The sequence below is a fragment of the Dunckerocampus dactyliophorus genome, chromosome 1 (genome assembly GCF_027744805.1).
Source record: "Dunckerocampus dactyliophorus isolate RoL2022-P2 chromosome 1, RoL_Ddac_1.1, whole genome shotgun sequence".
Classification (NCBI taxonomy): Eukaryota; Metazoa; Chordata; class Actinopteri; order Syngnathiformes; family Syngnathidae; genus Dunckerocampus; species Dunckerocampus dactyliophorus.
In genome coordinates this window covers 572,776-586,795 of record NC_072819.1, presented here as the reverse complement: position 1 = coordinate 586,795, position 14,020 = coordinate 572,776, and the positions used below count along the sequence as shown (strand labels likewise).

General features: G+C 40.8%; 1 protein-coding gene across 20 annotated transcripts; it reads left to right on the top strand.

Moving 5' to 3' along the window:
- Nucleotides 1-426: 426 nt before the first annotated feature.
- LOC129190029 (sentrin-specific protease 6-like) lies at nucleotides 427-12,544 on the top strand. Of its 20 annotated transcripts, XM_054792391.1 has the most exons (19): nucleotides 444-512; nucleotides 737-836; nucleotides 1,616-3,539; nucleotides 3,639-3,720; nucleotides 4,764-4,843; nucleotides 7,499-7,707; nucleotides 7,780-7,943; nucleotides 8,468-8,501; nucleotides 8,580-8,780; nucleotides 9,061-9,412; nucleotides 9,480-9,596; nucleotides 9,669-9,788; nucleotides 11,095-11,187; nucleotides 11,267-11,334; nucleotides 11,416-11,456; nucleotides 11,841-11,884; nucleotides 11,955-12,023; nucleotides 12,102-12,252; nucleotides 12,334-12,544. In XM_054792391.1, the coding sequence occupies exons 3-19, from the start codon at nucleotides 3,508-3,510 to the stop codon at nucleotides 12,451-12,453; spliced, it is 1,977 nt and encodes a 658-aa protein (XP_054648366.1). In that variant the 5' UTR covers nucleotides 444-512; nucleotides 737-836; nucleotides 1,616-3,507; the 3' UTR covers nucleotides 12,454-12,544. The 20 variants fall into 20 exon arrangements, with proteins under 20 accessions (XP_054648387.1, XP_054648355.1, XP_054648346.1 ...); XM_054792380.1 differs by having other exon boundaries at nucleotides 437-836; XM_054792371.1 differs by having other exon boundaries at nucleotides 437-836; nucleotides 1,567-3,539.
- The last annotated feature ends 1,476 nt before the right edge of the window (nucleotides 12,545-14,020 follow it).

Below are 14,020 nucleotides of genomic sequence, written 5' to 3'. Positions count from 1 at the left end.
CGTTCAAAGACACCACGTCAGTTAGTTGTACTCGCTTGTTTTGAGTTATTTTCTGGGATTTCCGAGTATACTTAATGCAGCAAATTGTACTTTCGTATTAAGAGTTCCAAAATGACTTAATTTAACGTAATTAATTTAATAAATTAGTTACCGCCCTTAACGTGCTTTGACAATTACCGAATTATTACTTTGCCCAACGCAGGTCATATTATTGGTCTAGAATCAATAGAATCAGAGTCTATTAAATCGAAATTTGTGATGGAATCAGAACTACCCTGCAAACAATACATGATTAATTCTACGTCGTCGTAATTCATTCAAGTACTGTACTGTAGTTCAATGATGTGTTTTGGAGTTCCGTTTTTACGACACTCTGGTGCCCCCTAAACGTTACAACAACGTCGACGTAGTGAAATTACGTGGTTACGCATTACGTCATTTTTGTAGTTAGCCTGTGCAGCTACCTGCCTCGGCGACAAACGGCAGATTTCCAGCATATTTGTGGAGTAATGGTAATATACTCGTAATCTTTTTCTCCCGGATAGTCAGCACGTGATATATATATATATATACCGACTTTAGAGTTTTTAGGAATGACATAAACACAGGCAGGAGGTTTCATTACGCTGGCTAGCTTAGCTAGGTGGACTAATTTATTAGTTTAGCTGGCTAGTTAGTTGTGAACCGTCTCGTGGTTACCTGCAGACACTAACTAGTCATGTTAACGCTTCCACAGAGAGACACTAGTTAGGCTACAAAGTTTCTACAAAGCGGTATGTTGTCCAAATGCCAAGTTTCTAATGAAACCGTGGAACATAATCCATTCCCAAAGCAAAGTGAGTATTTGGTTGTTGATGTGGTATGACAAAGAAGAAACTAGAAATTATTGTGACCAAAATGATCACTGATATTGTTGAATGTACTCAACATTTTTTTAAGTACTGATACACGCAATCAAGTGTAACAATCTTTAATTTAAAAAATATATGTATACACACAATATACTTGGCCAAACCCAACATTGCAAACTGCGCATGCGCACCATCGTCTTCTTCTTTGTGGTTTAACGGCAAGCTATGTTAGTGCACTACCGCCACCCTCCGGATGTGAATGATCTTCTTCTTCTTTTAGTTTAATGGCGGGTTGCAACCATGACTTTAAAAGGTGCATACCGCCACCTACTGTACCAGAGTATGTAACATGGGCCATAGACAGTATCTTACTTTATACTAACTTATGAGGAGACTACTTATACTACTACTAATAATGATGTGAATGATCGCTGTGGCTTACGGGCTATATCCACAATCTATACAAACACACAAATAGAATCGGATTATACTCTATTGCTAATTTTAATAGCTTTTTGAACATGTACCGTATTTTTGTAACCTTATGCCCTGATTCTTTACTTAGGATATCTTTCATGCTGAATACGTCTCTCCTACGGCCACAATGTTGTTTCTTTCTCTGTCATACCTTGTGCAGTGTATAAGAACATGCCCTACAGTCTCAAAAACGTTACCACTGTCACCTTTATCAGTCTCATGTTTATGTCTTTTTAAGTTTATGGATGGGATACTGTCTCCTCCTCTGTCCTTTCCTGATTTCCAAGCACTTCATATGCTTGCTCCCAGGAGATGCCCCTAATGCCCAATTATGGAGCTGCACTTCACCACAATGGCTGTTTTCTCAGATCTCTGATTAGCTTGAAATGTACGGTTTATGACATCCACCATGAAGTACAAAAAATGTTCCTTTTTAACAGTTAGAGGGCCTTGAAGGTTTTCGACTGCTTCTGCATATGAGATTTTCCCTTCTGTTCTTTTTTGCTGTATTTCAGCTGCCCTACAGTCTCTATGGCCACACTATGTGCTCCACCACAATTCACACATTTCTCTCAAACACTTACCCCACGTGCACCATAATTGTGATCTCCACACCTTCCTTATGTTTGCTTTCCTTTGCAATATGCTGCTACGGTATATGTCCATATTACTGGCACTTATAGCAACACAATCACATTATAGTTCTCTCAACACTGACAAAGTAACTCTCCATGTCTTTAGTCTCTTCAGGTGATTTGCTTATCCTCCTTTAATACTCCACTGGTATTCCATAAATCACTCCTCTAGTTACTCTCCTGACTTCTTCGTTTTCCCTCGCCACGATTTCTTTCTTACAAATGTTTGTTAATTTTAGCGGCCTCTCTCTTTGACCCTCATTGAGACATCCTATCATTAGTCACCATCAGTGTGCACTCTTGCTGTCATAACTTCACCTGTTCTTTCATACAGCAATCCCACTTTTCTACCTTCAATTGGAGAAGCACTTTAAAGTCTTCGCCTTCAATCTTCCTCAGCACCACTCTCTCCGTCTCGCTCATGCTACTTGAGCCACTGTATGCCCTAAAAACTTTTTCCCCTTTACTTTTTCTGTGGGACCTTACTTCTGACCAGCCACTACTATCCTCCATACTTTCCTCGCTGTAATGAGCAATGTCACTGGTATGTGAGTTTATCCAAACACGGTTATCAATCACGCTTTTACCATCATTTTCATTTGAAACGGCAATACTAACCGCCGTTAGTCATTAATACCGGTAATGGTTATATAGCTACAAGGAACAAATGGACATACAGGTTATGTAGGCCGTGTCTTGCGGTTGTCAAGTCATAACTGAATAGATAATATGCAGTCGTGTTGTATGTGCGGTAGGGGATGTAATTGGTCATGTAGTTCCACTGTTCCAGATCAAGATAAAGTGCCATAAGAGCAAATAACAGTACTGTACTCCTACTATACTACTCTGACTAGTACTGGTAGAAGATTAAATAAGCACTGTTCTGTAGTAGAGAACCGAAGTAATGATAGAAGATAAGGCTGCTGTAGTAGTGGTATTACCATCAAATAAGACTTCTGTAGTAGTGGAAAAGGTAAGAAAAAGAGTAGAATCATAGAATGGCTTTTATTGTCATATACACATGTACAATGCGATTTAAAAGTAAAATAGATACATGTAGAGTAGGTATAAGATCAAATCAGAATACTGAAATATTAATATAATATTAAGTATGAAGTGCTCAGTGAAGTGACATGGAATGTGAGAAGTGTTGTCCAGTATTTTGTGAATAATATTTTGACAAGACTAGCAAGTGGGCCGCACGGTGGTTTAGTGGTTAGCACGTTGGCCAACACAGTAACAGCCTGGTTGGATTCTCCCTTGGGCATTTCTGTGTGGAGTTTGCTCTCCCCGTGTGTGTGTGTGGGTTTTCTTCGGGTACTCCGGCTTCCTCCCACATTCCAAAAACATGCAGGTGAGGTTAATTGGTGACTCTAAATTGCCCATAGGTATGAATGTGAGTGTGAATGGTTGTTTGTCTATATGTGCCCTGCGATTGGCTGGCCACCAGTCCAGGGTGTACCCCACCTGTCACCCGAAGTCAGCTGGGATAGGCTCCTGCATGCCCCCGCGACCCTAGTGAGGTTAAGCGGTATAGAAAATGGATGGATGGAAGACTAGCAAGTGTAGCCTTGATGTAAGTAGTAATTATAGTTTTGAAGTATTTTGCAACATTATTATTATTATTATAACATATTGGCTTCTTTATTGTCAATTAATTGTGACACTTTTTCAGATCCATGACGTCTCCTTTTGAGACGACAACAACCTTTGCTTCGGCCCATCAACGTTTCCGGAGCCTCGGCCTTAACGTCAGGGTGAGGGTTTTTGTCTTGTGAAGTTTTGGCAAGTATTTAGTACTGTGTTACGACGGCAGACAGATGGAGATCCTTGTGTGCCTGATCGACATACTGTAGTCACTTCATAATACATACAGTAGAAATATATATCATCATTTATCTTCCTATGCAGTCCAAATGGCCATATTCCACACACACTCTAGTAGCTCGTGGGGATTCATCATCATTCATTCATTTAAAAACTGTGATTAATCTGAGTCAAATGTTGAATCATTTGACAGCCCGAATGAATCAATAGATATAGACTTTATAAAGCCCAAGGGAAATGTGTGATGAACCATTATGATTATTTATACCCAGCATACACTGTCAAACTAAAGATGTAATTGTCAGACAGTCCCTAGGCAAAAGCACTAACTTTGAATTCATAGAAATGATGTGCAAATGATCACAATTGTTGCTTTTTTGCATTCAAAAAGATTTGGATATTGAAGTGAAAAGGCACCTGTCCACCATACGGTCCTGCTGGGTGTAGCTGGGACCTAACTCTAACCTATCACAGGCCACACGTAGAGCTAGACTGAGCTGGAGATACTGCTAAGATGATTAGTGCATGGCAACACCTTATTTAAGCCTAACCGCAGCAGTGACGAGTTTGCTAAACAAGCATGTGGAAAGACGCACCTTGTGGTCACAGAAAAGATCTTCATCTGAAAATATTAGCAACAAGCATGAGAAAAGATCTAAGCAGATTGTTTGTGGAAAGGATGACACAGCAGCCAAACTAATATTACGGTTTGTTACCTTTTTATGCAGACTACCATGTATAGAGACACACAGACATATCTGGATCTAAGGGGACATACAGAAGCATATTGAGATGAAAAGAGACAAATAGACGCACATACAGTAAATATATTGAGAGGAAAATAAAGACATGTGTGGAGTGACGAAGACACAGGGAACCATTCAGTCACCTTTGCAGCCGTGCTGACCCCACGCTGTAGACATTAACTATGCTAACGATTACTGGATGAATTGTTGTGCACGTCGTCCACCAGATGGCGCCCACAGACCGCCTCAGATCAGCTTCTGCGCCCTGCCAAGGCTTTACAGGGCCTTTCTCCACCACAGAATGCAAGTGAGTGAATGCAAAGGTGAGAGAAGACGTTTTATTCTGTTCTAGTCTCAGTTCTAGTTCAGTCTCTGCATAACACTAGAGACAAAGTAGCACAATTGTTTGTAGTTTCCGTCATGATGAGCATAAAGTGTTCCCTTAATTTTTTTTTTTATTACTACAGCATATGAACGAATGGCATTGTTGCTCCATGTGTTGAAGATGGCTTCACTGCCTGGAACTCATGTTCATTTTTCAAAATCCATCCCCAAATGTTCTCCATTGGATTCAGATGAGAGGACCAGTAACACTAGTAACAACGTTCATTTGGGCCGAGGACGGTCCTGTTTCTTGACGGACAGCCAATGGGATCCTCCAGCTCATTTTTTTGGGTCTACCACTTGACTTTTTTGTTACATGAGCCTCGGGATGTTTTTCAGAAGTTTGGGATGACTGTCTTACTCCGTCCAACCTCAGCAGCAATGGTGCGCTGAGAGCAACAATCCCACCGCACTCAAAGAGAGAAAGCTTTTTTGTCTTTGCCATCTTCAGGATAGTGTGAATACCTGACACTACATCACATTCAATCCACATTTTTACCAACATTTGGCCTTTCAAAGGTTGATGGACAGCCTATTTCATTTGAATGCTTCCTTTTTGTTTCCCTCCTATTTCTTCATCTTGCATTTTCAAGCTCTACTGAGAACCTCATTAAGATCCAACAGTGCAAAATTGACATTCTTCACATTGTTCAACTGGTCTAAACACTGATATCAGGAGTGTATGAATATCCGAGTAACGCATGCCCAGGGCAAACCACATGAAGTAGAATTCAAAACAATGTCTTGCAAATGAAAATCCCAACAACGTATTCACACTGCCTCTATGTAAGAGATTTTCCAAAGCTGGACAAATGGTGAGATTGCGTTGCAACACGACACACAGCCAGTCGTACCACCCAACACCCGGTAGCACGTCTTATGTAACATGCTACCTTCATGTCTCTATGCTTGCTGGAGGACATACTGGATATACAGTGGTATGAAAAAGTATGTGAACCTTTTGGAATTTCTCACATTTCTGCATAAAACCACCATCAAATGTGATCTGATCTTTGTCAAAATCACACAGATGAAAAAACAGTGTCTGCTTTAACTAAAACCACCCAAACATTTATAGGTTTCCTTATTTTAATGAGGATAGCATGCAAACAATGACAGAAGGGGGAGGAATAAATAACTGAACCATCACATTTAATATTTTGTGGGCCCCCCCCTTTGGCAGCAATAACTTCAACCAGACACTTCCTCGAGCTGCACATCAATCAGGACTAACCTTGGCCCATTCTTCTTTACAAAACTGCTGTAGTTCAGTCAGATTCCTGGGATGTCTGGCATGAATCGCTGTCTTGAGGTCATGCCACAGCATCTCAATGGGGTTCAAATCTGGACTTTGACTTGGCCACTCCAGAACGTGTATTTTGTTCTTCTGAAACCATTCTGAAGTTGATTTACTTCTGTGTTTAGGATCATTGTCATGGTTCAGCATCCATCCTCTTTTTAGCTTCAACTGTCTGACAGACGGCCTCAGGTTTTCCTGCAAAACATCCTGATAAACTTTTGAATTCATTTTTCCACATGGACACTCTAGGGTTCTTTTTTACCTCTCTGAGTATTCTCCGCTGAACTCTTGGCGTCATCTTTGGTGGACGGCCACTCCTTGGGAGAGAAGCAACAGTGCCAAACTCTCCATTTGTAGACAACTTCTCTGACTGTCGATTGATGAACATCCAGACTTTGAGAGATGGTTTTGTATCCTTTCCCAGCTTTATACAAATCAATAATTCTTGATCGCAGATCTTCAGACAGCTCTTTTGAGCGAGCCATGGTGCACATCAGACAAGGCTTCTCATCAAGACAATTCTTACCAATTCTGTGTGTTTTATAGTGGGCAGGGCAGCTTGAAACCACTCATCAGTGATTGGGCACACACCTGACTTGAATTGTTTGGTAAAAATTGGTTTCAATTGCTCTTTAAGTCTCCTGAGGCAGAGGGTTCAGTTACTTATTCCTCCCCCTTCTGTCATTGTTTGCATGCTATCCTCATTAAAATAAGGAAACCTATAAATGTTTGGGTGGTTTTAGTTAAAGCAGACACTGTTTTTTCATCTGTGTGATTTTGACAAAGATCAGATCACATTTGATGGTGATTTTATGCAGAAATGTGAGAAATTCCAAAAGGTTCACATACTTTTTCATACCACTGTAGAGGTCACCCAAAGGCAGATCTGTGCTCAGTGAGAGACAATTGGCAGTTATTAGACTATGAAATGATGCACCCTGTATTACATAAAGAACACAATTATGTGCGTTTGTCCCTCCAAGGAGTTTGTTCACCTAATGAAAGTGTATCTGTGGAGGCACGTGACTCTCTTGCTGAGCTAAGAGGACATGTGCATGATGGGAGCTTGACTTTCTCCTTGCCAGGACACAAACCATGGATGAGAGCTGTTACCATGCAGGAGGTGAACTTCAAAGGTTATGAAATCGTTGGCTGTGGTTGAGGTCATAGAAAGTTTGGCACAATGTATCTTGCTGCTTCTTCTCAGTGTGCTTCAGATGGCCAGGCAGACTTTGCCTCTCCTGCTACAAACAAAACATCTGATTCAAACCACTACAGGCCTTCTTCCTCCTCAGTGATGTCCCCTCCACGGCTGGAGACAACACCTGCTGGAGGAAGAGATAGCAGGAAGTCCTGCAGGAGCAAGGCCGATGCAGAGCTGGGAGAGGAAGAGAGAAGGAGGTGGATGGCCTTCAGACAGAGAAAGAAAAGCAGCAGGTTGGTGGGTCATCGTCCCGGTCGCAAAAAAGCGGCCAAGTCCCAACCCAGTGAGTCCAGCCAACTCTACCTAAAAACTTCCTTGCAACACAAATTATTGACACGATTCCTTGTCCTTCCAGTCGTCTTGTCTAGTGAGGAAGACGAGCATGGCGAAGGTGGTGAGAGCAGCCAGATGGCCAAAACTCCTGATCAGATACCAGGGGCACATCCTTCCTTCCTGGAGCTGGACTTCTTGTTGCTTCACGCCGGCCTGTCGCATGCTGATGCCAACGGCAAGATGATGGTGACTACATGGCTTTAATTCAACAGGAACAGGAAATACACTTGATTCTACAGGGCTCCAAACTAGCTGTTTTTACTAGGGGCACAGTGACCCATGACTGGCAAGCAGAAAAGGTACAGGCACGCACCAAAATGGACTTCCCATTGCCACTGCATGACAAGTAAATACTTGGAGAATAAATAGCACTGTCTTCTCTAGCCAGCCTGCTGTTGGAAGGCCTCTTCAACACTTTCAATAAATTCACACCGTGTTGTTCTGTTTTCGGAACCTTTTGCTTGGTGCAGTCACATGTTACAGAATGTAACATGTGGCGCTTTTATAGTTAAGGCCGGAAGTGTGTTGCAGGTGTCCTTCATGTTAAAAAGCCCCTGGGTTACATCAACTAGTGTGGAGCAACGTAAAATGTTCAATAATAATGAAAGCAAATCATCAAATAAACCGGTACCACACATGCACGGCAGTCTGGAGCCCTGTTCCATGAGACAAATGTGCTTCTAATGGGACTTGGGTGTCTTTGGGCCTAGATTACGTCAAGCGGCATCCATCTTCCTCTAAAGGGTACCAAACATTTGTATTTTTCCTCACGATTCTGTGTTGAGAGCGTGAAAGTGATATGCTGCTGTGTCTGTCCAACAGGAGAGGAGGAAGGGGAGGTCACTGTCGTTGCGTCGCAGGTGCGAGGTTATGGTTTATGGAGTGGGGCTATAGCTCGAGGCGGAACGTTGCTCGATGAACTGGATGGGCAGGCCCCCTCGCTCTTCTTCCTGTGGGTGACGGACGCTCAGGCCAACATGCTGCAGCGGGAGATGGCCATCATCCACAACACCACTGTCACAGGTGAAACACATTCATCTCCAAGCCACTTAATCACCCTGTCACCTTCAAAGACTCCTCATCATACTGCAAGGCCACCATAGCTAATGGTCTTTGTTCACTGACCCAACGTAGAGAAGAAACCTACATAGTAACCTGTGTTTCTATTCTGGACCATTGATGTGTACGTTTAAGCTTGTCAGATCTGCAAAGCCATCCAGCAATGGAATGCTTATTGCAGATGTTTCAGCTTTCTTCCAGACAGACTAGCAGATGTTTGGAATGTTTCTTCCTGCTGCTGCAGGTCCAGCCTGCTCCTTCCTGCTGCTGGTGATGACAGAGCAGCTACCTGACCTCAAGGCTGCACTGCTGGTATCCATGTTGGAGATGATGGAGTTCAGGGAGAGCCGCTCCACCTCAGCAGGGCAGCTGACCTCCCCCCTGGACTGGAGTGATGGCCAACTGCTCCTCCACAGCTGCCCGCCCCCCCTGGATGAACACCTCTTTGGTCTGCTAGGCCAGTCGCCAGTAAGACGAACATTTCAGGGGGAAGGAGCAGGGGTGGTTTGTGAGTTTGTGCTTGTGCTCCAGGTGGTGTCCAGTGCGGGAATAAGCAGCAACACAAAGCAGTCTTCTGTTCTGCAGGTGGCCAGCAGGTGAATTGCTCAACTTTACCATAGCGGCCATCATTGCAGCCCCTGTGTGACCTTGTTTGGTGCACAGGTTGATCCAGTATCCGCCAGCGCCTTCCAAAGGCCGTATCACGGTGACAAAGGAGGACTTGGCCTGTTTGGAAAAGGGCCACTTCCTGAATGATATCATTATTGACTTTTACCTCAAGTACGTCAACAGGAGGTCTCAGTCATCAAAGACATTGACTGGCATTCACCACTGACTGTTATCTTGGTGCAGGTACCTCCTGGTGGAGGGTGGTGGCCGTGCTGTGGCAGAGCGCAGTCACATCTTCAGCAGCTTCTTCTTCAGACAGCTCAGCAGACAGCAAGTCTGTGGTCAAAGTCTCACTGATGCCACGTAAGAACGCCTGATATCATGTTTTATATGAAGATGATACAATCAAAGTCTCACTGATGCCACATAAGAACGCCTGATATCATGTTTTATATGAAGATGATACAATCAAAGTCTCACTGATGCCACATAAGAACGCCTAATATCATGTTTTACATGAAGATGATACAATCAAAGTCTCACTGATGCCACGTAAGAACGCCTGATATCATGTTTTATATGAAGATGATACAATCAAAGTCTCACTGATGCCACGTAAGAACGCCTGATATCATGTTTTATATGAAGATGATACAATCAACGTCTCACTGATGCCACATAAGAACGCCTGATATCATGTTTTATATGAAGATGATACAATCAAAGTCTCACTAATGCCACGTAAGAACACCTGATATCATGTTTTATATGAAGATGATACAATCAGTCTCACTGATGCCACGTAAGAACGCCTGATATCATGTTTTATATGGAGATGACACAATCAAAGTCTCACTGATGCCACGTAAGAACGCCTGATATCATGTTTTATATGAAGATGATATAATCAAAGTCTCACTGATGCCACGTAAGAACGCCTGATATCATGTTTTATATGAAGATGATACAATCAAAGTCTCACTGATGCCACGTAAGAACGCCTGATATCATGTTTTATATGAAGATGATACAATCAAAGTCTCACTGATGCCACGTAAGAACGCCTGATATCATGTTTTATATGAAGATGATACAATCAACGTCTCACTGATGCCACATAAGAACGCCTGATATCATGTTTTATATGAAGATGATACAATCAAAGTCTCACTAATGCCACGTAAGAACACCTGATATCATGTTTTATATGAAGATGATACAATCAAAGTCTCACTGATGCCACGTAAGAACACCTGATATCATGTTTTATATGAAGATGATACAATCAGTCTCACTGATGCCACGTAAGAACGCCTGATATCATGTTTTATATGAAGATGATACAATCAGTCTCACTGATGCCACGTAAGAACGCCTGATATCATGTTTTATATGAAGATGATACAATCAAAGTCTCACTGATGCCACGTAAGAACGCCTGATATCATGTTTTATATGAAGATGATACAATCAACGTCTCACTGATGCCACATAAGAACGCCTGATATCATGTTTTATATGAAGATGATACAATCAAAGTCTCACTAATGCCACGTAAGAACACCTGATATCATGTTTTATATGAAGATGATACAATCAGTCTCACTGATGCCACGTAAGAACGCCTGATATCATGTTTTATATGAAGATGATACTGTGTTGTTATAAGAGATCCATACAGCAGGCACCAGCGAGTGAAGACCTGGACTCGCCATGTGGATGTTTTCAGCAAAGACTTCCTGTTTGTGCCCATCAATCAGGAGTAAGAAAAGTTGTTTCTTTGGCTTCCGTCTTTGTTCTCCTGACTGCGTCTAGTACTTTATACTTTGTACTTTGTGCAGAGCACACTGGTTCCTGGCAGTGGTTTGTTTCCCCGGTCAAGATGGCGTTCGTTATGAGCAGCAAAAAAGTAAGTCATTTCCACGCCACCTGTCAATCAGTGGTAACAGAAGTGAGACGTGGCACTTGAATGCATCATCTTTTGTCTTAGATGCATCCAAGCTCCTCAGTCGGACATCAGAGCAGCAGCCGGTGAGCATGGAATGGAATGAACATACACGTAGCATATACACATGGAATAGATGTGCTTAGCATGTTGGACACGCAGGCAGGAGATGTGGGAGATGATGGCTTGGAATCTCTGTGGTTTGCATGTTCTCCTCCCATGCGTGTGAGGTTACCTGGTTAACTCTAATCTGTCCATAGGTATGAGTGTGAGCGTGAATGGTTGGTTGTTTGGCTGGCGACCAGTCCAGGGTTTACGCCGCCTCTCGCCCAAAGTCGGCTGGGATTGGCTCCAGCATACCCCCGCGGCCCCAATGAGGATGAAGCAGCATAGAAGATGAATGAATGAATGAATGAATATCAAATCCATGTATCATTTGAGGCCGAGGTTTAAAATGTGTCTTTTTGCAGGCGTGTACACAGCAAGGCTGCATGAGGGAGGTGGTGTTGGCACGGTGAGTCTTCTGCCACGGATCAGCTCTCTGTGCTGTGGCTTCTTTGAACTTGTTTGTTCTTCCGCTACAGGCCATGCATCCTGGTCATGGATTCTCTGAAAATGCAGCAGCATGAACGTGTTTGCAAGCTCCTGAGAGAGTGAGCGTTTACCTTTCAAGAAGATTCGTTTGCATCAAAGCAGAGTCACACGAGTGCTGACCAATCACGTGTGTGCAGCTACCTACAGGTGGAGTGGGAGGAGCGCAGGGAGCAGCGTCGTGTCTTCTGCTCAGATAGCATGCGCAGCTGCAGCTGCAACGTCCCACGCCAGGACAACAGCAGTGACTGTGGTTTGTACCTCTTGCAGTACGTGGAGAGCTTCCTTCAGGTGATGCATGGGCACATGACCACGTCATCACACTTTGCATATTTGCACAAGCAAAGAATGAAATGCTGTTTCACTCCTCAGAACCCTGTGGTGCACTTTGACCTCCCTCCATGTTTGCTCAACTGGTTTCCGCGACAACGGGCACGACAGAAACGTGACGACATCCGACACTTGATTATGAGGCTGCACGCGAACCAGTAACAGGACTGAAACCATTTCATGAACTGGAAAGTATTACTCTTATTTGCTTTCATTCTCTTTTATTTATTAAAATATGCACAATAAAGCATCATTCATTGGTTTATTTACTAAAATATACACAATAAAGCATCATTCATTGGTTTATTTACTAAAATATACACAATAAAGCATCATTCATTGGTTTATTTACTAAAATATACACAATAAAGCATCATTCATTGGTTTATTTACTCAGATATACACAATAAAGCATCATTCATTGGTTTATTTACTAAAATATACACAATAAAGCATCATTCATTGGTTTATTTACTAAAATATACACAAAGCATCATTCATTGGTTTATTTATTAAAATATACACAATAAAGCATCTTTCATTGGTTTATTTATTAAAATATACACAATAAAGCATCATTCATTGGTTTATTTACTAAAATATACACAATAAAGCATCATTCATTGGTTTATTTACTAAAATATACACAATAAAGCATCATTCATTGGTTTATTTACTAAAATATACACAATAAAGCATCATTCATTGGTTTATTTATTAAAATATACACAATAAAGCATCATTCATTGGTTTATTTACTAAAATATGCACAATAAAGCATCATTCATTGGTTTATTTACTAAAATATACACAATAAAGCATCATTCATTGGTTTATTTATTAAAATATACACAATAAAGCATCATTCATTGGTTTATTTATTAAAATATACACAATAAAGCATCATTCATTGGTTTATTTACTCAGATATACACAATAAAGCATCATTCATTGGTTTATTTACTAAAATATACACAATAAAGCATCATTCATTGGTTTATTTATTAAAATATACACAATAAAGCATCATTCATTGGTTTATTTACTAAAATATGCACAATAAAGCATCATTCATTGGTTTATTTACTCAGATATACACAATAAAGCATCATTCATTGGTTTATTTACTAAAATATACACAATAAAGCATCATTCATTGGTTTATTTATTAAAATATACACAAAGCATCATTCATTGGTTTATTTACTAAAATATACACAATAAATCATTCATTGGTTTATTTACTAAAATATGCACAATAAAGCATCATTCATTGGTTTATTTACTAAGATATACACAATAAAGCATCATTCATTGGTTTATTTACTAAAATATGCACAATAAAGCATCATTCATTGGTTTATTTACTAAAATATGCACAATAAAGCATCATTCATTGGTTTATTTATTAAAATATGCACAATAAAGCATCATTCATTGGTTTATTTACTAAAATATACACAATAAAGCATCATTCAATGGTTTATTTATCAAAATATACACAATAAAGCATCATTCATTGGTTTATTTACTAAAATATACACAATAAAGCATCATTCATTGGTTTATTTACTAAAATATACACAATAAAGCATCATTCATTGGTTTATTTATTAAAATATACACAATAAAGCATCATTCATTGGTTTATTTACTAAAATATGCACAATAAAGCATCATTCATTGGTTTATTTACTAAAATATACACAATAAAGCAGCATTAATTGGT

Bases quoted from the DNA above. Each gene is read 5' to 3' on its own strand.
- LOC129190029 (XM_054792335.1), top strand. From the start codon at position 7,149: ATGATGCACCCTGTATTACATAAAGAACACAATTATGTGCGTTTGTCC. The intron at 9,413-9,479 runs GTGAATTGCTCA...TTTGGTGCACAG, and splicing joins GTTCTGCAGGTGGCCAGCAG to GTTGATCCAGTATCCGCCAG. The intron at 9,597-9,668 runs GTACGTCAACAG...ATCTTGGTGCAG, and splicing joins ATTATTGACTTTTACCTCAA to GTACCTCCTGGTGGAGGGTG.